Source organism: Zootoca vivipara, chromosome 7, assembly GCF_963506605.1.
Source record: "Zootoca vivipara chromosome 7, rZooViv1.1, whole genome shotgun sequence".
Taxonomy (NCBI): Eukaryota; Metazoa; Chordata; class Lepidosauria; order Squamata; family Lacertidae; genus Zootoca; species Zootoca vivipara.
Window position 1 is genome coordinate 48,200,779 of NC_083282.1, and position 24,794 is coordinate 48,225,572.

Consider the following 24,794-nt stretch of genomic DNA (forward strand, 5'->3'; position numbering starts at 1 on the left):
CTCACATCAGTGTGCTCTCTCCTAAGTAAGGACTGTTCTGGCACAAGCAGAGTTATTTGTGGTTTGATGGGGTCTATGAACATGAGGTATGACACTGAAATGGCTGCAGTGTAGGAGATGTACACGGCAGTGGCGGCTGCATCAACAGTACTGAATGGGATGATGGATTGCTGCTTTCTGTACACGAGAGACCAAAGAGCACAAGGTGTAGCCTCTGCGTCACAAGCAGTCAAGCCCTGATGCATATGAATTGCTCTATGCCTTTCATACCTTAACTCTGTTTGTTTCTTTTTTCACAGAGGGGGCAAAGTCTAAACTCGAAGCTGTGTATCCAACCCAGTCGACTCCTTCCCTGCTCTGCTTTCAGATGCTGTGCGCAGCAGAGGGGGGCCTTGCGCTTGTTCTACAGTAGGAGCTATTGCTGCAGCAACCGAGAAGGTGAGTTGCTTCACCACTTCCTAGCTGCTCGCTAATGGTACTCAGATTTCTCTGTCCTTCTACTTTCTCGTTCTTCCAGGTACAGCTAATCCCAGTTCCAGGGAGTGTTTGTCAAGGTTTCTAAAAGGAAGTGAGGAATAGAGTGACTTTCCATTCAGTGAAAGGGATGTTCTGAAGCTGAAATTTGCAAGAAAGTGGGGTTTAAAATAATCTTTAAAAAAAGAATTGCTGTGCACTTGCCTTTCATACAAAGGGAATTGTCACATTCCCGTCTCCAGCTCAACCCCACAAATGGGAGAGACTGTAGCATAGTGGTAGAGCATGTGCTCGGTATGGAAAAAGTCTGAGGTTCAATCCCTGTTCTCCCTAGTTAGAAGGATCAAGGGGGCAAGGGGAAATCCTGAGATCCTCAAGGACTGCTGCCAGTTACTGGAAACAAACTGGCCTGGTAGGAGGAAGCTTCCTGTTGTCCTCGTACAAAGCTTTCTGGCTGGAAATACCCTAAATATAATTGATTCCTGGTGTCCCGACATCCCAGCAATTTGGAATATGGAGATGGAACAAACTGCTTGGCTCTTAAGAGCACCCATGGCTACTAAAGGCCACTATTGCATAAATGGAAACATAAGACTAAGCCATAAAATATTCTTGATCATTAGGAAAATTCCAGGAGAGGTAACTATGGCCCAGTTCCCGTGGCACAGTAAGCTAAACTATGGCTTAGCATGAATGTGTAAGGAGGTGTGCAAGCTCTGGGAGAGGAGATTCTGGTTGCTTTGCCCTTCATTGGCCTTTTGCCTGCTGTGCTGAGCTAAGCCATAGTTTGGCTGAGGGTGTCATTTAAACCCGGGCTCACCATTTAGCTCTCCCAGGCAAACCATGAGCTGTACTTGGACTTGGACAACACACTAAGCCTGAACAATGGCTTAGCTCAGTGTGGCGCTAACTGGGGAGGAGCAAAATAGGCTGCAACCTGCTCTCAAGGAAACTGAAACACTTCCACATTTGACGTGGTGTAGCATGTGAAGCAAGCCACTCTTAGTTACACCACACAGAATATAAGGAGGATTTGTGGCACTAAGTTTTCACGGATTAAAGCCCACTTTGTCGGCTGCATGAAGTTTTATCCCAGCTGGTGTATGTGTGTATGTGTGTGTATGTATATATGTAATCACACAGAGAGAGGTAGAGTGTGGGGGCATAAGCAGAAAGTCCAAAGGGCCGTGAAATGCTGGATGTACAATGAGTGACATTTCCATGCAAAGCTCAACTGTGCAAGGTAAACATAGTTAATGGACTTGGTGACTAATAAGGATGGGCACATCTGTCAGTTTCATCCCAGTTTCTTACTTTCCCAGTCTTAAGTTCAGTTCTCAACATTTTAACAGCATGGGAATTATTACTTTTTAAAAAAAAGTTTTTCATGAAAATTCACCAGCATCTTAGTGTGAATTTCTCCTAATGTACACATTTTTGCAAAGCAAATTTCCCTATGATTATGCATTTATGCTGATTAAGATGGTCCGAAACTGGAACGATTTACGGAGCTGGCTGATTCATCTGGGAGACCCTGAGTTCAGGGGAGGGGGGGCCTGAATTAGATTTAAGTGTTTAATTGTTATCAGGATAGAAGAAGTAATATTTGAATTTATGGAATTTTTTGGGAATAAATTTTAGGCTAAGGGGGGAATTAGAAGATAGATGGTTGGGAAAATAAAGTTAGATTTGGATTAATTGATGAATTCTAGGTTTAGGATGGTTGATGTTTCTAGAATAAAAATATTAGAGATAATGATAAAAATGTGTAAAATGATATAAGATATACAGCGGTACCTCTACTTACGAATTTAATGCGTTCCGAACGCACATTTGTAAGTCAAAAAAAATTGTAAGTCGAATCCCATAGGAATGCATTGGGAGAAAAAATTCGTAAGTAGAAGCAACCCTATCTAAAAATTCATAAGTAGAAAAAATCCTATCTAAACCACATCCAAGATGGCGGACGGAGCTCCATTCGTAAATAGAAACATTCGTAAGTAGAGTTATTCGTAAGTAGAGGTACCACTGTAATATGAAAATTGCTTAATTTGGATTTAAATATGGACCCAGTGAGGGGGGAATTGAGGAAGTCTACAATGTTAAGTAAAAATGTTAGAATTGATATGTCTTTTTTTCCTTTTTTATGTTTTTTGTCTTTTTGTTTTTGTTTTTTGTGATTTTTTGTATTTTGTAGTGTATGAAAATGAATAAATATTATTTAGGGAGAAAGATTATGCATTTATGTATATTAGTTCACTATTAAGTGCATGTGAATGCACACTTTACTCTGGTATATACCTTTTTGTACACATTCTTCGGCTGCATTCCAAAATTCAGAGAAGTGTGAATTTCACAGGGTGGCTGTGTTTCAGTCCTTGTATTATTTCAGAGAGTGCAAATGAAGGAATATTGAAGTGTGAACGGAATAAAAATTCTCCACCATCCCTAGTGCCTTAGGATGATGTGGCATATAAATATGCAGTATAAAAAGGAAGCAGTACTGAGGACCATCTGACGGTGTTCAGGTTGCTGTTCTTCTGTGTTGTTTTCTTTCCCTTCTTTCCTTTCTTCTATTTTGGAATTTTGCTAGTTCTATTTCTTTTTCTCCTTAGCTATATTTCAGCCTGTGAATAGATTTGAGTGGGCAGCTAGATGTACAGAAGTTCACAATTTGATCCAAAGTATTTAATAGAGAGAAACTTACCACTACTCACTACTTCTCACTACTTCTTTCATGCACATCTGAAAAATTGATTATACAGTGGTACCTTGGTTTACAAACACAATTGGTTCCGGAAGTCTGTACTTAACCTGAAGCGTACTTAACCTGAAGCGAACTTTCCCATTGAAAGTAATGGAAAGTGGATTAATCTGTTCCAGACAGGTCCGTGGAGTACTTAAACTGAAAATACTCAAACCGAGGCGTACTTAAACCAAGGTATGACTGTATAGACATGAGTGTTGGGCATCTGTCTGGAGATATAATTGATGTATAATCCACAGGATCAAAAGTAAGGAAGATGGCAGATCTCTTTCACCGTAGGAATGACATTTCTTACAAGTAAGTTTATGCATATCTTTCATACCATTTGATACCACTGGAGGACTCTGCTTGCCACAACTAACTGTTCTTCACATTATATTCATTCTTTCCCATGGACGAGAATCTTTCTTCATCAGGAAGAATTTGATTCTGAAAACTTTAGACCTTTTATGCTCCTTTTTTAGAAGATGCCCAGTTCTAATTAGGATTCTGTGGTTTGCAAATACAGAATACTACATAGTTCCCATGTCAGTTTTAAAATATGTATCTTTTCAGCCTTGTTGCTAGTTAAGGTTTGTTTGCTTTTTTGTTTATTACTCATATATCCCACCTTTCTTCCAAGCAACTTGAGGTTTAGCCTTACAACATCCTTGTGAGGTGGGTTAGGCTGAGAGATGGCGACTGTCCCAAGGCCATCCAGTGAGCTTCATGGCTGAGTGGGGATTTGAGCTTTGTTAACCGAGTTCCTGCTATCAGGATCCCCTGAAGGCTCATTGAGATGGATGCTGCAGCATCCCTACTTGTGGGGAGATGCCATCAGTACCCTGTTTTGACTCCATGTAGTAGTGATGAAGGGTGAGGGAATTGAAGGCACTTAAGGACGCAGGTGGCGCTGTGGTTTAAACCACTGAGCCTAGGGCTTGCTGATCAGAAGGTTGGCAGTTCGAATCCCTACGACGGGGTGAACTCCCATTGCTTGGTCCCAGCTCCTGCCAACCTAGCAGTTCAAAAGCATGTCAGAGTGGACCGGCTCGTACCATTCTCAGAGAGAGGAGGGGAACCGTTGCGAAAGGAAGGATACAAATCAGGTCCCGGAAGTGCCGGGAAGGGAGGTGGGCTCCTCCTCGAGTCCCGTTCGTGGAGTTTGGCCGCTGAAAAAAGAAAAGAAAAAGAAAAAGCATGTCAGAGTGCAAGTAGATAAATAGGTACCACTCCGGCGGGAAGGTATACGGCGTTTCCATGTGCTGCTCTGGTTTGCCAGAAGCGGCTTTGTCATGCTGGCTACATGACCTGGAAGCTGTACGCCAGCTCCCTTGGCCAATAACGCAAGACGAGCGCCGCAACCCCAGAGTTGGTCACGACTGGACCTAATGGTCAGGGGTCGCTTTACCTTTACCTTTAAGGTGGATATATTTAGACATTTTAAAACCTAAGGGACATTTCAACCCCTTGTGTCTATTTGCTTCCTCCACAGTGAAACTGAGAGCAGCTTCAACAAAGCGAACAGCATGACCAGGCCAAGTGGCAAGTCCATTTACCGTAAGAACAGCCTGTTCTTCTCTCCTGCATTCAACATCTCTTAATGAGTCAGAATCCCCATCCCAGAGCTCTCAGGGTTTAATTGTTCATTTTTATTCTTTGCTGCAAAGTTTCATATTGGAAGGGGGAGGAGAGATAACCAAATTGTAGATGCCACCTGCGTCCTCTCCTATTTCTGTCACAGCAGTATCAGAACCCTTTTTTACCTCAGAGAATGGCCTTAGAGGAATATAGTTGCTACTTTCCTTTATGATTTCACTTCCCCTCCTCAGATAGCAGTGAGATCAGCTGTCCCTCACACACAAGCTAGTTAGAAGGGTGGAGAGCTCTCCCCCCCAATATCTTTCTGCTTGTCAATAAAAAATAAGAAATTCTCCCTAGTTGCGCAGTTAATCATTTGACATTGGAGCAATATTAATAGAAGCCACACATCCATTCTAATCACCCAGCAATGAAGAGCTAGGGTAGTAGTAGACCACATGGTGAAGTAGAGATGATTACCTGACCTCCTAAGCAGGTAAGTCACTTCACTGCTGTTTACCAAGAGGGAGGAGGCAGTGGGGAGGGTGACATAGAGCAATCCCAAGGATTACCTAGGAAGTAAGGTCTCATAACATCTTCCTGCCCAAGGCAAAGGTGAAGATGGTGCCTCCATGATTCTGGACTGGCAGTTGGGTTTTCTTTTGGTATTGGCAGTAGGATTGTGTTTGCCACTGCACCTGAGCTCAATGTGGGGGCAGGCGGTGTGGCACACACAATTCTGCCCTCCAACTGATGGGTACAGCCAGGGATCTGATTGCTGCTTCCCCACAGTGTCTGCTGCCTAAGGCAGTTGCCACACACTGCCTAATAACAGGGACGGCCCTGCTCCAACTTATGCTCTTGCTTGTAACTCATTGGCCACACGAGAAACTCCTGCCAAGCTGTCTTCCTTATGAATAGCTATTTGACCATTCTGAATTCCCTGATATTTGTACAAGAGGTTGTACAAACCTCATACAGAGGTTTAGATTCATATATTTAACTGAGGATTCCCTTACACCTGGGGATACTGGATTTGATTTCTTCATACTGTGTCTCCTCTCTCTCTCTTGCTCTCATAGACCAGCGGAAGGAATACAGTGAAAGTATGATAAAGCAGCAACGTGAATTCCAGCACCGGGTGGAGGTAGGAGAATCTTGGGGAAGCAGAGACATTTTATTCTGTCCAGTCATGGTGGAAGAATGAACTGGTCCCATGCAGTGGTGCCACTTCCTACACTTCCCATCATTTTGCTAACCTGCTGGTGGCCTCATACTCTTGCCTACAGGAGATCTCATGTGGGTCGCCCATTCCCTGACTTTCATCTCCTACACGTGTTCAAAGGAACATGATTGGTGAAGGGAACAAAATCGCAGCATCAGGCACCATCCTCAGTCTACACGCATTCATTTGAATGTGTTAAAAGAACACCTACACGAATAAGGCTTTCTCCACAGAAATGGGGAACCACGCCAGACTGTATGTGCAGAGGCTCTCATCATTCATTCAGATGAACGTGGGTCAGGCAGGGACAGAACATGCCAACTGTGATCCCACTTGCTCCCTCACTCAAGGCTGAGCCATGGGCAGAGGAGCCAAGAGCTGTGGGGGAAGCAAGTAGCCAGGAGCGCATCAGAGCTCAGGAAATCCTTCTTGTTCAAGGAAAGCTTTTATACTCCTTCCTGCCCAGGAAAATTCAATGGGAAGCTTGAGTGGGTGGAGCCAGTCCAGGACCAGAAGGTTTTCCACCAAGAAGATTGCCACCAGCAGGTCCATAAATAGCCACAGGGCAATCCAGTAAAATCATCACACAAATGATCCGCGAGTTCCTGACTATTGTGCATAGGGATTTGTATACCAGAAGGAGCTCAGGCCCTAGTCTCTCAGGTCTGAAGTTGCCCTGAGGTCCATACTTGCTATACTTGCTGCACAATTTAAAAATACTTAGCTGATAAATCATCTGCTTTTTGATCATCCAGTTAATCAATGAATTAAATTTAAATATAGTTGTATACCACTGAAACCCCAGTGTAGGATTTTCTGAGATAGTACGAGGAATGAGCATCTTTAATATTTTCTTTCATTCCTTTTTGCGGTAACATACTAGGACCAAATTATCATTAGAAATAAGCACACTACTCAGTTCATTATAGTTTGCCCCTGCAGATAAGCATTTCCTCCACCAATGGTTCAACTAAAGCTTTCAGCTTATAGCCCTTATACCGTAATTTCATAGAAAGGTTAGAGCCTTAATGCACCACAGCAAAGAAGACCATTCTGTGCAATACTTCCTGGTCCCTTCCATGGAAACTGTTTATGTGGGGGTGGAGTGTCCTGATTACCTGCTGCAACAATTAAACTATGGCTTCTGTTCCCAGCACCTTCTTACCTGCAATGTTGATGGCAAGGAAATTAGCAATGTAGAGAACTGTATTAACCGACTCAAGCTGATGGATGCCCAAGGTCAGGTGTGGGGACAAGATATGCTTTTGCAGGTGAAGGATAACAGATTGCTGCTGACTGACATTGAGGCAGAGGTAAGCAGAGATGCTTTATCTTATTGTGCACACCATGTAATGTCAGTGGGGGACAAGTTGTGATAAGTAACAGAGTCCACATCTTGATTGGAAGGGACCAGACCTCTAAATACTTATTTATACATTTATTCATAAAACATTTCTATACTGCCTTTCACACCAGCTAAAGATATATATGTGATATTACCATCTGTAAGAGGGTCGTCGTGGCTACTCTAGAGTAACTCCGCCTGAGTCCAGTTTGTCTTCAAAGACGTTTATTGTGCTATTTATTTACAGTGTAGAGACAGCTTAAAACATGACCTCTCATCCCGAATCAGAATCCGGCAATGGCGTACGTCTGTTCCTACACCAGCAAAGTAGTCTGGGCACCCCAAAATGCCGCCCCCTTGACCTGCGTTGTGGCGCTCTCCTTACTTCTGGCGCCAGCCCTCAGCGGTCGGTGCCCTGGCTCTGCAGCATCCCTAAGCGTCTGCCTGCATCCCTCCGCCGCCACCCCCCCCGAGCTTTCCCATTGTTCCTCCCTCTGATTTCTCTCCTCCTCCGAGTCTCCCCCTCCCCCTCTGGCTTCTTCAGAACCACTGGTGCTCTCTGTACTTGACAAGGTGGACATCAGGATGATGGGGGCTGGCTCCCTGTAGGGAGTCACCCTTACACCATCAAAAATGATTAAAAGTCAAGCTGGTCTCAGCGCATCATCCTCACTCTGTCACAGGTTGGCTTGTAGAGCTCCCCACCCCATCCTTCAGACCTGGAAGGTTGTGATAGGATTGATTGCCAGGGAACCCCCAATGGCCTGCTCTGCTGCTGACTGTACACTGATTTCTTTCTTTGTTTACAGGAAGAGCTGGATAGTTACCCCCTGGAATATATCCAGGAATGTGCCTGTGTCCTTGACAGCTGCATCTACAACTCCATCTTGGCCATCACTGTGAAAGAAATGAGACCACCCAGGACTAGCATCATGCTGTTTCAGTGCGAGCAGATTGGAGTGAGCGACTTCAGGACCCAGAGGAAGGAAGAGACCTGGGCGGGGAGGGGGGTTAGGAACAACCTATATGTTCCATGAAATGCAAGATTGTATTTACTGTGTCTTTTTAGATAGTCATGGTGGGGCCATGGCACATGGGGAACTTTCCCCCTGAACCATAATCCTGACTCACACCTATCCACCCAGCTGCTATTTGGTAGTTGTTTTTTTTCCTGTGGCAAATAGCAGCTGGGGTGGGGAGGGATTTCTGCCAGGACCATGGGGGAAGAGCTAAAATCTCTCATTGTGCTCCTGATTATCATTACCTCCCATTGTTGTGATTTTAAAACACAATCATTGCATTCACACATTAACATGATGTGTAGTTTGACCTTTATCCATATGTCAGTGTGCAAGATGGAAAGAAAGAAGGGGGGAGGGGGAGAGAGAGAATCTGAGAGTAAGAACTGTGTTGTATAAGTTCCCTGTACTCACTCACTACAACTTGGATCACTCAAGTATGTGTCCTCCATCCTGCACTACCATGAACTAAGAGGAGTTCCATAATCTGATGACAGATTTCCTCCCAAGGGTATAGGGAACTCATTCCTGCTGCTTTTGCCATAGAAATTGAGAGTGATTTCTATTCTCTGTGCACCACAGTAGTAGCAGTGGTTCCAGCTCAGAGCATGCCTGAAGCTGAGATTAGAGGAAGATATTTTCAGGGGAACTTTAGTAGATGCTGGTGAATGGTTGTAAAAAGTGATAGACTTGCAGTGTTTTTACTTTCCTCCAGGCTGAGCTGCTGAAAACCAAAGTGGAGAAGGCTGTTGAGGAGTTGAGAGACGAACAGCAGAATCACAACTTGCTCAGGTAGTGGGAGATTTAGAGGCCTGCATTACAGACAGCCAAACCTTTCTTTCTCCAGAAGCCTGCTAGATTTTAACTTGTGCATAATCGTTATCGATGCAGAACTCCTCGGTCCAGAGAGACTTCTCCCCCAAGTCAATGTAAGATATATCCCAGCCATAGAGAAATGTATTGTTTCTATTGGCCACCTGGAACCCAATCAAACAGAGTTGTTAGGCTGTGAATCTCCACCTCACTTGTCTGTTAGGCATGTGGCATCTCTTTCTCTCCCATGTTCACAAGCTTTTTCTCACACTTTTTGGTGACTTCTAGTTATCCAAATTCTCCCAGGCAGATTCCACCCTTGCTCTTCCGGTTCCTTTAGGTTCACGTTCAGTGCTGAATTTTCCAAGGTTTCCCTTCATTCTTGCTTTCCTAAGAATGTACTTATTCTCAATTATCTTATCAGGAGCAACCTGGAGAATATGTTGTACCAGCAGAGCCGGTCATCACGTACTGACAAATCCCCACAGATCTCCCAAGAAAGAAGACCAGCAGGGCCAATGGAGCTGGACCCTATGCCTTCTCCAGCACAACAGCCTTGGCAGAGGCAGCAGCAACATCCTTGGAGAGCTGGCCCAGTCCCCGTGGACTATGGTAATGATGACGTTACAGTCTCTCTTGCAACACGCAGCAGCATTTGCAGCTCCCACTCTCATAATGCACCAGGAAGCAGTCAGAGGAGACATTGTATCTCCTAAGCAAGAATAAATGCCTTTGAGTTGTATCCAAAGTAGCACAGCATAATGTGTCTCTTTAGTGCAAGGACTTCCACTCCTGCCCCTGCACCCCCTAAATCTGTTCCAGGAATTCACCCAACCCTCTAAAGCAGATTTTGGGGTGGGTGAAGGTGAGCACAAGCAAACATCCTTGCACTGGTGGGACACATTATTTATAATAATAATAATAATAATAATAATAATAATAATAATAATAATAAATTATTTATACCCCGCCCATCTGGCTGGGTTTCCCCAGCCATTCTGGGTGGCTTCCAACAGAAATATTAAAATACACTAATTTCTTAAAGATTAAAAGCTTCCCTGAACAGGGCTGCCTTCAGATGTCCTCTAAAAGTCTAGTAGTTATTTTTCTTTTTGACATCTGGTGGGAGGGCATTCCACAGGGCGGGTGCCACTACCGAGAAGGCCCTCTGCCTGGTTCTCTGTAACTTCTCGCAGCAAGGGAACCGCCATAAGGCCCTCGGCACTGGACTTCAGTGTCCAGGCAGAGCGATGGAGGTGGAGACGCTCCTTCAGGTATACTGGACCGAGGCCGTTTAGGGTTTAGTTGGATGCAACCTTATGTTTTTCAGGACATCATGGTAGCACATGCTTTTACGACCTGGGCCTATAAGGCTGGATCCCCCAGCAGCACTGTTTACACGGCTAGGCTGGCGATTGACATAAAGCTGCTACACAACTGGGCTGGTTGCACACTTGGTTGAAAGCGTATCCTATCTGACTCCTTCAGATAGGCCAGTTGGCCCCACCACCTAAGGTCTCAATCAGCTGTACCCTTGCTTAGGATGTGTGTCCTACTTTGCAGAAGATAGCTCTCCGTTTGAAGAGCTGTCAGAAGGCTGTCCTCTATTTAAAGGGCTATCCACTTCAAGCCCAGTTTAAAGTTAAAGAAGCATAAGAAAGAAGCATAGGGGGTCTCGTCGTTGCCTATCAACAGTTAGCATCTGAACACCAAAGTGAGCAGGTCACCTGGTCCCATCCTTTATTTCTGTTTAAATTAATTTTAGTAATTATTTCATACGTTGCAGCTGCTATGTGTAAACTGCCACATGCAAACTTTCTGCGAGTTATGTGTCTTCTTTGTCAGTGGTGCATTTCATCTCTTTTGGCAACATGTTAAATGTCCGCGCTGCTTCCTGATGTGGTATGTCTCGCTTCACTGCGAGAAGCAAAGTTACAGGGAACCAGGCAGAGGGCCTTCCTGTGGTGCCTGCCCTGTGGAACGCCCTCCCATCAGATGTCAAGGAAATAAACAACTATCTGACTTTTAGAAGACATCTGAAGGCAGCCCTGTTTAGGGAAGTTTTTAATGTCTGATTTTTTAAAAAAAGATTTTTATTAAAGTACGAGAATTTTTACATACATTATATTCTCTCCTTCCAATTTGTCATTTCCCGTACCCTTTTTCCTTTCCCTTCCCACCCCCTCCGCCACCCATAATCCATTAGAAGGGTTCAAACAGTTGTCCTCAGCCACGGGCACAATGTCTTTACTTTCCACTGAATGTTCTTCTGATCCAGTAGTTGTTATCCATTGAAGATAGGGGTTCCATCTGGTCCTTATAATAGTAGACTTAGCCCTCCATGTTATTTCCTGTGACGTTACTGTTAATGGCTGATGTTTTAATGTGTTTTTAATATTTTGTTGGAAGCCGCCCAGAGCGGCTGGGGAAACCCAGCCAGATGGGCGGGGTATAAATAATAAATTGTTGTTGTTGTTGTTGTTGATGATGATGATGATCTTGGGCTCTGATTGTTGCAGAAGCAGAACAGCCACTTCACCAGCAACAGAAATATGAGCCAATGTATGAAGACCTTGGGTCTCCAATGATGCAGGACATAGACAGAGATACTGTAAGTACTTTCCTGGATACCAACTCCTGCTAGCCCCCAACAAAACCTCTTTCCCTGTTGTATTTCTAGAGGGTAAGAACCCCAAACACTGATAACAGTGGGTATTAGTATTATTTGATTAAGTAGGGCAGGAAAGCTGTGTGGTCTGGGAGATTGATTGGACAGAGGGAGAGGGGGATCTCTTGGCTGTGATCCCTGGAAGACCAGCTCCCTGCCTTGGAGGCATTTTTCCACCTGGTCTGGTCTGGGAGGGCTAGGGCTGACTCTAGCTACAAAAGCTGAGGCTGCTAAACAGACTTTGGGGCTGGGGCATTGTTTAGGGGTTTTTGTTTTTTGTATTATTGAGATAGATAGATGAAAGATAGATAGATAAAAAGGTAAAGGTAAAGAACCCCTGACAGTTAAGTCCAGTCGCGAATGACTCTGGGGTTGCGGCGCTCATCTTGCTTTACTGGTCGGGGGAGCCGACATTTGTCTGCAGACAGTTTTCTGGGTCATGTGGCCTGCATGACTAAGCCGCTTCTGGCGATACCAGAGCAGCGCACGGAAATGCCGTTTACCTTCCTGCCGGAGCGGAAACTTTTATCTGAAACTTTTCTCCCAGACTAGTGCTGAAGAAGAAACAAAGTAAAAATGACAGATAAACAGCCAGTATAAAACAAAGTCTCCAATGATGGCTGTGAGAATTTGAACTTCTGGTCGTTCCTTGAAAAACAGCTTTTGATGCAGTGTCTGATTCATATTTCTTTGTAATTTATTTATTGATTGTTCCTTTTCTGGCCACAGGAGATCCTGAACCATGTCTTGGATGACATTGAAATGTTTGTAGGGAAAGTACAGGAGATCAGCAGATCCCAGAATGACAAGAAGAAGAAGAAGAAGTCAAAAAAGAATAAAGACAAAGAGGGTAAATAAGAATGGCAAAGAGGCCGCCATGAGGTTCTGAAAGTGGGCTGACCCCAAACCTTTTTCTGCCTTAAGCAGATCAATAAATGGCAATGCCTACCTTGGTGTGCATCAACCTTGGGTCCCTCATATGTTGTTGAATTACAATTCCCATCAAGTGTCATTAATGACAGAAGTTGTAGTCCAAGAACATCCAGGAGCCCAAGGTTGAAGAACAGTAGCCTACCCTAACTCCAGGCCAAGGTACGTACTGCTGAAGTGATGTCAAGATCCTGTAGTACTTGAGACAGAAAATCTCGTGAGCTTTTCTCCCCCTCCTTGGCAGGAACAGTACAATAACAAGACATTGAATAACTAACAACGTACTTACATATAAAAATAGACAGGACCACAATCAATACAGTGGTACCTCGGGTTACGAACTTAATTCGTTCCGGAGGTCCGTTCTTAACCCAAAACTGTTCTTAACGTGAGGTACCCTTTGGTTAATGGGCACACACTCCCGCAGCCGCCGGCACGTGATTTCCGCTCGCATCCCGGGGCAAAGTTCTCAACCTGAGGTACTACTTCCGGGTTAGCAGAGTTTGTAACCCGAAGTGTTTGTAACCCGAGGTACCACTGTAGTGGGGGAAAGGCACCTATATCAGCCACTGCGGCATCACTCAAAAAATAAGCTCAAAGCCCCTCTCCACTGTTCAGAATGGTGTGGGCATCGAATCCTGGCATTCAGTGAAACGTGAGCATGTTTAAGAGAGGAGGGACTTTCATAGGAGAGGCCAGCCAGCGCAAACAGGTACTGAGCAGGAAAAGCAAACAGTATCTTATGCGTTGCGGGTTGTTGACAGAATATTTATGGTGGGGTTTTGCAGTCACTGTTGGAGGTATTACGAGGTACACTGGCACATCTAGGTGCTGAACTGGAGGATCACAGGTTCACGATTCATGGCATAGAAGCCGTTCTTTGAGGACGTCCACCAAGGATGGGTTGTGCACTTTGGATCAGGGTGTCTGCTAAAACAGGGGACATTTCTAAGCAGCTGCTGTAGCTGACCAAGGCCTGTGGAGGATCTGCCTTGGCAGCTGTGCTGAGCCATAAGCCAGTTGCTTGGTTACGTTCTGTCTTATCTACACTTTCAACTTAACGAACAGCCTGTGATTGCGCTAGCTAGTGAGTGGGTGGCTTCTTTGTATCAGACGCACTCAGGATGGTGAGATAGAGATTGGATTCCAAGTAATTCATTCATGGGGACGCTTCATGTCCTTGGAGAAATATGAACATTCTAAGCAGGTTTGATAGCTTATTTGCTATCTCCTTATCCTCCCTTAGCCCTCCTTTGACATCTGATGGTTCAACCATGACTCACCGGTTTCCTACTTCAGATATAACATTGGTCTTTAATATCCTATTTTATTTTATTTGGGCCCCTTTTTGTTGGGAAATAATTGGGGAACGTCGGTTAATCCTGAAGTCCCATGTGTGTAGGAAACTGCAAAAGAAAGATGGCTGACTTCCTGAATTTAAAAGGGGGGGTTGACTCACTCTTTAGCCAAAACAGCCCTCAGCAGAGTTTAAAACAGATCTGTGCAGCATTTTCAAAGCATGGGAAACATATTGTAGGTTGTTAGACCTTTAAATGTCCAAGTATTAAGCATTCTCCCCTACCTCTACCCCTCTCAGAGTGAAGAGACCACAAGCTTTAGTAAGTTTAAATGTTTTACATATAGTAATCACAGGTCTCACTCGTGCATTATTCAATGCTACAGCAGAAACAACACCAGCAAGGTATATCTCTTGCAATAAATGTGGCACTGGTTGAATTTTCAATGTAAAACAAGCCTGTGCAACGATGTGGGATGAGTGGGCAAGTGTCAGATGAAAGGAATAAAAGGGTTTGTTTTTTATTAGGCAAACTATCTGCACTGTGCTTGGAAATCTCAATGATTAGAACAGGGATGGGAATCCTGTGGCCCTCCAGATACTGCAAGGCTACAGCTCCCATAGTCACACACCATTTGCCACCTTATCTGAAGGGAGAAAGGAGCCAAACAACATCTGGAGAGACACAGGTTCCCATCTATGGATTGGAAGGACAGTAAGGCAGTGATCTTTACTTTTGCTATGCTGACCACACCCACAGCTTGCAAAGCCAGTCTCTTGGACTTAAACTGACTTTGTCCCCTTGAGACTATCTGGATCAAACCAGCTTCATGTTCATGTTGCCCTCCAATTGTTTTGGCGTATCTGGATTGTAAATCGGGTTGAAAGCTGCGTGCATGTTATGTACCAGCCCATAAATTAAGGGCCTGGATAAACAAAGGCATGAGTAACACTACCTGTCTGTAACACCTGTTTGTTTCTGGTTGAGCTGACTGACTGATTCTTTCTCTGGATCTGCAGCAATGCCTCCGGAGCCTGAGTTCAAGGACTGTTTCCAGAAGATCAAATACAGCTTCAATTTGCTGGTAGGTCAGTGTACAGCACAAACTTGGCAAGGAAATTCTCCAGCATGAGCAGGGCTGGCCGCATTTCTGAAGGGAGAGGCATCTCCCCCGCCTGCACACCCCGACCTCCCATGTGCGGAACAACTAGGGCAGATGCACAAAGAGCCCTATTGTGTCCTGCTGCAGCCATTCATTGCAAATGGAGAGGCTCACGGTGGATTTTTGTTTTGGAGATATCTTGACCCACCAGAGCAGGATAAGGAATGTATGGATAGAGGAAGGTGGGGAATAGAGATGTGAACCAGTATGGAGATGGATGAAGGATCAAATAGTATCCACTGATTATATTTTGAACCTGCTTTCCAGATGAAAAAAGAAACAAACCCTTTTCCCAAAGCAATTAAAATTCAATACACAATGCTGCTGGCAAGCATTCTCCATAAAAGACACAGGTCCTCCCTTTGACCCACAGTCTAAGGGACAAACTAGATGACATGCCATTTTTACAATTAGCAAGTACAATTAGGAACAGTGTTTTTCAAAAGGAAGGGCAAGCCTGATCCTAATCTCACAATGTTTTTCTTCATTTTTCTCTCTTAGCTGCCCGAGCTTCAGTTCCTAACAGGAAACTGGTTGGGCACTAACTCTTTTTTCTCTACTGACTTTTCTGACCCAACTTGCCCCTTTTCCCAGGGGGGGAGGAGAAGAGATGTGAGGGAAGAGGGAACGACAGATAACAAAAACCATGTGTACGGTAGTTTCAGTCTTAAAGGCAAGACATACAGTAGAGGGAAAGGGAAGTGGAGAGGAAAGATAGAGAAGGGAGAGCCATTTGACAGTGTCAGAAAAGAAGGGGATGGGTTGTTTACGGGCAGCAGGCCCAAGTCATTTTGCCGCCTGAGGCAAAGGACAAGATGGCCCCTCCCCCATTCCATGTACAGAAGCCAGCCAGATTGGCAGCAGTTGAACCTTACTTTCACAGTGGCAACCGGACAGCATCCTCCACCGCACCTGAGGGAAGCAGGTTAGCTTAGGTAGCACATGACAACGCACACACCTGTGTTGACTCCTGCCACCCCATTTGCAGCTGCCACCTGAGGCACCCACCTCATTCTGTCCCACAGTGGACAAGCCTTGGTAGCAGGCATCAACATCCAGCTGAAGGACGCCAGGCCGATCTCCCTTTGCTGGTGGTAGCATTGGACAGAAATGGTGCCGCTACCCAGTGTTTCATGGTCCTCGGGCCATTGATTGGGGAGGGGAAGAGTGCCACTCCCTAGTCTCTGCCACCATAGAGCAACTTAAAGTTGAAACAGTGTTTTTGCTGAGGGGTGGGGAAGCAAAGTTTCTGCAGCTGCATGCATTAAAATTAACTTAGTCATGATCCTGAAGCTGAGGCTCCAATACTTTGGCCACCTCATGAGAAGAGAAGAATCCTTGGAAAAGACCTTGATGTTGGGAAAGATGGAGGGCACTAGGAGAAGGGGACGACAGAGGACAAGATGGTTGGACAGTGTTCTCGAAGCTACAAACATGAGTTTGACCAAACTGTGGGAGGCAGTGGAAGACAGGAGTGCCTGGCGTGCTATGGTCCATGGGGTCACGAAGAGTCGGACACGACTAAACAACTAAACAACAAAGTCATGTTCATTTCGATAGGTCTGCTCTGAGGAAAAGTTAGTTAAATGCCACCCAGGGAAATATATTAACAGTGTAAATATTAGCTTGTCTTTCTCCCCCAGGCAAAACTTGAACATACAATGCAGCAACCAAGCGCTCCTGAGCTGGTTCAGCTCATCTTTTCCACTTTGAAAATTGTGAGTATTCTAGCCAGGAACAGACTCCTGGAGGCCTCTGGTGATAATCTACTCCATAGCTGCCAAGCCCCGGTTAGAAAAATATGGGATCAGCAATGCTGGCACTGGAAGTCGCTTCTAAGCAACCTCCAGTGCCGGTGCTGCCTGATTTCTGGTGCCCAGACATGGGCAGAACGACACCGGGGAAATTCCGGGGAACTTACAAGATATTTCGCCATTCGGGATGACAGCGGGAAATGGCTTTAAAAACGGGGGTTTCCCAGGGAAAACGGGAGACTTGGCAGCTATGATACTCTCCCCCATTATTATTAAAGATATTATTTGCCATATAAGTGTGTGCCACTGAAACCCTGATAGGGATTTTCCTATGCCATAATAATTAGATTTCATAGTGTTTGGATTAAGGACTCCATGCATTTTACTCCTAACCTGCTCCTGATTTGTTGGTGACCTTGTTGTCCCCCAAAGCATTATTATATATATATCTCACTTTCTGCATGAAAGGGGACAATCACCAAATGATACCTGTGAAGAAAATTCCTAAAACCTTGAGATCCCTAGGAGGAGACAATAGGGAGATGAGTAGTATTTGGTCCTCTCTGTGTATCAGTCTTTAGGCACAACAAAGATTTATTATGAGCTTACATTCAGAATAAGCCTTCCCGGAGACCTGACCACACTGGGCAGGGACAAAGAGACTGTCAGGCTCCATGAACCTCATAGGCTGTTGCTTTGCAGGTTTTGTCCAATTGTCCTTGGACCAACCTGGCCTCTACGGTGTCCTCACCTTTGCTGATTCCTGCAGCAATTGACTTGCTAAGGCGCTTGTTGGATTCCAAAGACCAGCTTATTTGGAAGAATTTGGGAGATGCTTGGAATCTAAGCAGGTAAGGATAAAGCCCACAAAGGAGATAGCATGTGCAAACCAGCATGCCATTTGAACTTAATGATAGGCATTAAGTGACATACCTCACTGTAGCAGGAACCTTGCCAGAGGCATCTGCCAGGCCACCGCTGGAAACAGACTACTGGTCTTTTGGCCTGATCTAGCAAGACTCAGATTATGTTCTTCATTTGCAGCTGCACTATGTCTTTTGTCGAGCCTAGCTCCGAGTCACACCTTGAAAGTGTGTAAAAATACAAGTAACTCTGCCATGCAAGTGAATTTCCAGCAGGAAGTCTGAAGAAAAGGTCATGGACTTACCATGATATCCTGCATTGTGAAAAACATCCTTGGCCCCTCATCTGTAACAGGATGCACCTTCTCATTTTGGGAGGTCCTTCACTACAAGTTTTCTTCTTCCCCCATAGGGCAGAACATCCAGAGGGACCATCCATCCCCAGCTACAAGCCCACGTTCTTGAGTGGGTGGGTGCTGCCGATGCCCACTCGGAGGCAGAGCTCTGTTGATTTCGATAAGGTGAATCTCTTCTTTAAAAGCACATGAGAAGCAAAGCAGAAGTAGACTTTGCAACCTGTAGTACAGAAACACAAGGGGGAACTGTGTTTCCCTGGTAACTAGCATTGACAAAGGATAATATCATTCTGCTACTGTCTCTGCACATGAATTTACTCAGATGGGTTTAATGAGCAAGGGCAGTGGTCAGAATAAGCTTTTTAAATATCCAATGCATTTCTTGTGTTTTCCTCCACACAGGTCCGCACAGGAAGCCGGAATAGCTTCTCAAGCAGGTATGTTCTTACTGGCTCTAGCATGTGACATTGTTGTTGTTTAGTCATTTAGTCATGTCCGACTCTTCGTGACCCCATGGACCAGAGCACGCCAGGCACTCCTGTCTTCCACTGCCTCCTGCAGTTTGGTCAAACTCATGTTGGTAGCTTCGAGAGCACTGTCCAACCATCTCATCCTCTGTCGTCTCCTTCTCCTTGTGCCCTCAATCTTTCCCAGCATCAGGTCTTTTCCAGGGAGTCTTCTCTTCTCATGAGGTGGCCAAAGTACTAGGAGATAAAGTTTAGAGTTGTGGACATGTGCAAATCCCATTGAACCCAACAGCAAAACAGCACATAGAAAAAATTGTGTTTGCCTCGGGAGTCTATATCCTCACAATTCTGAGTCCCCTTGATTATCCCTACACAGAAATTAATCAGAAAATGATTCTATCAGCCATGTATATGCCTGTATGTGAATATGTGCACATTATTCTAGTCCTAAAGCAGGCCTCTCATTTTCCATTCTCCTGCTCTCATCTCCTTTTCAGGGCATCTGATGCTCCCCAACTTATGCAAGCCATATATGACTTCCATGCAAGAAACCCCAGGGAGCTCACGTTAATGAAAGGAGATCTCCTAGAGGTAAGACAGAAGTTCCTTACCCTTCAGCAACCTAACCTCCTAGTAAAAACAACACTTCCTATTCCTTCTGTATAAGCTCAGCAATCCTCCTGCCCTGTTGCTTAATTTCACCCATGTGCACTCCAAATGATTGCTGCCCAATCTTGACTCGGGCAGGTCAGGAAGTGGAGGGGATAGCGGCAAGGGCAAAAAACCCTACCAGTGGGAATAGGGTAATAATTCCTATTATCAAGCAGTGGTTTCAGCAATGTTGCATGAGCTTATTAGAAAGAAAAGACACACTAAGTGTTAAAGGCTTTGAAAACTAATCTTTGTCAAGAAATCGCTCTTCCTGTAGATGGACTCTGGAGCTGGAAGCTAATCAGTAGACAATAGAACCTCTCTCAGCCAAAGAGAGAAGTCCCTCCAACCTTTTCTTAATATCTCTGATGATTCACTGTTCCAATTAGCTTATTCCATTTCTGCCTCACTGATACCTTTTGCTTAATGTTTACTGCAACCTTTGCCAATGCCATGCTCTCCAGATATTTTGGACTCCAACTCCCAAGAGCTCCAGCCAGCATGACCTTGCAAGCCAGGGCTGATGGGAGCTGTAGTCCAAAGTAACTGCAGTGCTTTTCAAGTTCCATCAGTGCAACAGACTTTCTCCCTCCTCTTGAGGGAGAAATTTACATTTCACAAGCAGGAATCATTGTACTGATGGGACATGGGACTTAGTGCTATGTTGGACTCTACCCTTGGAGATCACCAGCTTGCTAAAGCCTGGTTTCCTACCCGGCATTATGTAACTTGAAAGTTAAGTGGATAGCCCTTGGCTTGTACTAACATCACTGATATCTCCTTTCTCATGGTTACATTCCACCCTCACTAGAACTCAAAGGCAGTACAGTGGTACCTTGGCTTAAGAACAGCCCTGTTTATGAACTCCGGAAGTAGCGAACTTTACCTCCATCTAAGAACAGAATCCAAACGGTGGAAGGGCACCAGCGGTGGGAAGCCTCATTAGGGAAAGCGTGCCTCGGTTTAAGAACGGTTTTGGTTTAAGAACGGACTTCCGGAACGGATTAAGTTCGTAAACTGGGATACCACTGTACAGGTATTTCATTTTAATCAGTTGCAGAGTTTTGGAGCAATCACACATTCTCCTTTGTTTAGGTTTTGGATCAACGGAAAAAATGGTGGCTTGCTAGAAATGCTGCAGGGGAGACAGGCTATATCCCTAACAATATCCTGGAACCTATGGAACAGAAGACACCTAATGGGAACAACGCAGAGCAAGTAGGTACTATTCTTTATTGTACTGGATGGGATTGGAGTGGCACAGAGATATGGAGCTATGAGTTTGTAAAATACATCTGCTCTGCACAGTCTTTGAGCATATCTATGTCTGCCCTTCAAAAGAGGCAATGCTATGCATGACCAGAAACCTAGAAAGTGCTCCAGAGGAAATTTAGGTAGCTCTGCGCACACTGCTGGGAGCCAGCTATGCATGGGACTCCCTCTGCTTCATTTCTCTCCTCACCCCCACCCCGGTTCAATATTGGGACATGGGCTTTTCCCCGCTTCCCTTTTCACAGAAGCGGATGAAATTTGCAAGCATACCAACCTTCTATGGTGGCTAAAGCTTGCCAATTTACAGACTAAAAAGTTCACACATGTTTGTACTGAAAAGCTCTGAAATGTGATTTACTGTTGTCGTTTTTTTAAGGAACCATCTACAGCTTTTTTTAAAAAAAGTTCTGGGCAACATTTGATGAAATTTGCAGACAAGCTTGCCTCTTCTGAATCCTGCCAGATTTCAAAAGGGCAGCTACAATGGTTTTCCAACAAAAGCAGCCATTAGAAGCAGGGGTGGGGTAACTCCAGCCCACCAGGCCTCCCCAGTTGGGCCCCTGATGCCATTTCAGGCAAGCCATATCCACCTGCTCCACAGCCGACATCTGTGGATCAGGTAAAAGCAGAGCTTGCCTTGGCCAAAGAGGGCCAAGCACCCAACAACCACCTGCAGCCCTATGCTCAGTGCTGGGAAAGTGATGGGTGGTGATGGATTTCAGTCAGGACCACAGAAGAGAAAAAGCATTTAATTTGCCCTCCCCTAACACCAGCTTTTTTTTTTTAAGCAATTATGCAAAATCCTATCTAGTTTGATTCCGAGAGCTAAAAGAAAGAAAAATTAAGTACCCAAATTTGCAGCCACTCAGCTGTTCAGGATGTAAGCCTTTAGTTGGACGCAATCATTGTTCTCTATTAAATATCTTTCTCCTGGTGTGTCTTCATTAAGGTTTCAAGAGACTTCCCTGATCTCCGGCCCAGTTCTTCACCAGCAGAAGTCACAGTCTGGCTCAGGATGAAAGGTTTTTCCAAGATGTAGGTGCTGCATTAATAACTGACCCAAGAAAGCTTTATTGTTGTTGTTGTTTAGTCGTTTAGTCGTGTCCGACTCTTTGTGACACCATGGACCAGAGCACACCAGGCACTCCTGTCTTCCTCTGCCTCCCTCAGTTTGGTCAAACGCATGTTGGTAGCTTCGAGAACACTGTCCAACCATCTCATCCTCTGTCGTCCCCTTCTCCTAGTGCCCTTCATCTTTCCCAACATCAGGGTCTTTTCCAGGGAGTCTTCTCTTCTCATGAGGTGGCCAAAGTATTGGAGCCTCAGCTTCATGATCTGTCCTTACAGTGAGCACTCAGGGCTGATTTCCTTCAGAATGGATAGGTTTGATCTTCTTGCAGTCCATGGGACTCTCAAGAGTCTCCTCCAGCACCATAATTCAAAAGCATCAATTCTTCGGCGATCAGCCTTCTTTATGGTCCAGCTCTCACTTCCATACATCACTACTGGGAAAGCCATAGCTTTAACTATAAGGACCTTTGTCGGCAAGAAAGCTTATCCCTAACAAATAACTCTTGGCCCCACACCCTTTCCTAGGTGCTCTGTTTCTGATTCATAACTTAGCAGGCAAAGATAATAAACTTTCAATTTAGACTTAAATGGCATGAAGATCAACAAAGCCCGATAGCATGGCTGCACTATTATCGTGGTCTGGGGCCAGTTTTAGAAATTGTCTGGTTATTTCTCCATTGAAAAACAATGGAATAGTAGGGAGTAGTACCACTCCTGTATACTTTATCACCAGGATGGTGTATGCTGAGCATTTAAAAAAAATCCAAACTCTGTATAAAGATGACTTGAATGGAAATCTCAGAAATAATGAAATGTGATTTGCTTATCTTGCACAGTATGTTCTACAACCAAAGAACATGGAGGTTTTTGCAAAGTTCATGGAGAACAGGAGAAGGGAAGGTTGTGAATATAAGAGATGGTCCATAGGGCTAAATAGCCATCCTCAAGAGATTTGTACAGTGGAGTGAAATTCTTCCCACCTGTAAGCCTTGTTCTGCCTCCTTGCCTTGTGGCTTTCTATCTCTCTCTCTCTCTCTCTCTCTCTCTCTCTCTCTCTCTCTCTCACACACACACACACACACACACACACAGACGTACACTTTCCCTTCTTCCTTCATCTTTCAACAGCACAGTGAAGGCCCTTGGAGTCCTTGACGGAAACCAGATTCTGTCACTGAGCAGAGAGGAGCTGAAAGCAGTTTGCCCGGAAGAAGGAGGAAGAGTGTTTCTCATGCTTTCAACTGTTAAATCAGCACTATAGGTAAGACTCCCTCCAACAGAACACTCATCTGTCTTGTGGCAAGAGATATGCTATAGGGTGACCACACACCCCTCAGGCTGCTTTGCACCCTCCTTGAGTGTTTTTGCCTGGATGGAACAGTCCTTGGATTGTGGTGATGCCTCTCACTTGCCTGGACAGAAGATAGAGTGATATGTGTGGGTGCATGTGAAAACCTCTCAACCTTTATGGTCAGAGTCTGTTTCACTGTTAAGAGCCATGCCTGTTTCTCTACCCACTTTTGACTCTGGCCAGCTCACCATTGGTATGTAGTCGCCAGACAGTTTCTCATGACGGAATCTAGCCTTCGGGCTAAAAGCCCCTCCTGTAGGCAATATTTGACTGGATACAACGCCACAATGCCATTGTGTTCTTGCACAGGCTACGCAGTTTCCCGTTGCCTCAGTTTCTCCCTGGTGGAGAAGAATGTAGGCATAGGACCCAACTCCTAGGGGCCAAGGTCCCTTTGCCCCACCAATAAAATATTTGAGGGGGCTTCCCTCAAATGGGCATTGGCATTCAAATGGTGTGTGAGCAGTGTGTCTTTTGATCGATTATGCAGGGCCTCCCAATATTTTATTCAAGTTGGCACCTGAATATAGGAACACCATGGGTGCTTAATTCAGGGAGATATACACAAGCAGAACACAGGGGGTTTCTACTTGTGTACGTTCCTATACAGCAAGTTCCCTAATTCAGGGGGATAGCATATGCATAGCTTGTTGCGTTCCTGCACCAGCTTCTCTCTTTTCAAGCCCTACAGAAAGTTGACGAAGAGACCAGTGACCCACTCTTATACATTAAATGTGTCAGTTTTTAGGATTGTCTCACTTTTGAGACTGGGGGTGGGAAACCTTTTCAGCTCCAGGGACCAAATTATCTAGCCCAGGCACCCCCAGACTTTGGCCCTCCAGATGTTTTGGACTACAATCCCCATCATCCCTGACCGTTGGTCCTGTTAGCTAGGGATCATGGGAGTTGTAGGCCAAAACATCTGGAGGGCCGCAGTTTGGGGGTGCCTGATTCTAGCCCCATCATCTAGTACAAAGTTTATGGAGAAGCGCTTGGGGAAAAGTCACTGTTATCATACCCAACAATTATGAACCTGCTAGAAGGATAAAGTAAGCAATTTTGAAATATAACCTCAAGCTTCTTAGAGGTTTGTAAATGTGGTAAATGTAATGATTAGAGTTTATCCAGCATCAACTCCTCTCTCCTTGCTTCTCTTGGCAGGATGATCCATCAGAGCAGCCATCTTTAACCACTACATAATTATCATAATAGGAACATGTTAACGATTTCCCATTTGCTTTTCAAGAAGATGAAGTGTTTTCCTCTGCAGCTGTGTGCATACAAAAAGTTGCAAATAGTGGGGATGTAATGCCATGAAATAAGATGTATTGTCAATGCATTTTCTGTGCGAATCTCAAAATATATGCAAGATGAGGAGTAGGGCAAATTAGCACAGCAGTACATTAGTGTAGCAAGTTTAGGAAGGCTTTGTTATGACCAACTAAGCATTCTTGATTTAGTCTCCCAGAAAAAGAAACAAACTTTTCTTACTTTAAGTTAGAACTATGACTGAGTGTCCCAGTACCATTCTTTGATGGGGAAACGTGAACTTTCAAGATGAGTGGCAGAGCTCCCTGCGAGAATTGAAAGTTTTCCAACTAGTTCCTAAATGTTTCAATTTGTGTCAAACTATCCAATAAATTTCAATCTTTAATGTGTCACAACTGCTTGTGTTTTTGCTGTATAGCAAAGTAGTGTAACTACTGGTCCAGAACCTCTTCAAAAATATTTGTGAAAATTGTGTCTTT

General features: G+C 44.7%; 1 protein-coding gene across 1 annotated transcript; it reads left to right on the forward strand.

The window, feature by feature from the left end:
• Positions 1-299: 299 nt before the first annotated feature.
• On the forward strand, positions 300-24,700 carry EPS8L3 (EPS8 like 3). Its single transcript, XM_035122777.2, has 20 exons — positions 300-438; positions 3,481-3,538; positions 4,716-4,780; positions 5,884-5,948; positions 7,181-7,339; positions 8,181-8,330; positions 9,106-9,182; positions 9,628-9,815; positions 11,723-11,814; positions 12,601-12,721; positions 15,119-15,183; positions 16,905-16,979; positions 17,718-17,866; positions 18,291-18,399; positions 18,637-18,671; positions 19,199-19,292; positions 20,448-20,570; positions 21,574-21,659; positions 22,824-22,956; positions 24,208-24,700. The coding sequence occupies exons 2-19, from the start codon at positions 3,498-3,500 to the stop codon at positions 22,954-22,956; spliced, it is 1,827 nt and encodes a 608-aa protein (XP_034978668.2). The 5' UTR covers positions 300-438; positions 3,481-3,497; the 3' UTR covers positions 24,208-24,700.
• The last annotated feature ends 94 nt before the right edge of the window (positions 24,701-24,794 follow it).

What these genes read in the sequence shown, in the direction of transcription:
- EPS8L3 (XM_035122777.2), top strand. Translation starts at nt 3,498, where the DNA reads ATGGCAGATCTCTTTCACCGTAGGAATGACATTTCTTACAA. An exon ending in TCTTTTCCACTTTGAAAATT is followed by an intron (nt 16,980 to 17,717) that starts GTGAGTATTCTA and finishes GTTGCTTTGCAG; the next exon opens with GTTTTGTCCAATTGTCCTTG. An exon ending in ATGAAAGGTTTTTCCAAGAT is followed by an intron (nt 21,660 to 22,823) that starts GTAGGTGCTGCA and finishes ATCTTTCAACAG; the next exon opens with CACAGTGAAGGCCCTTGGAG.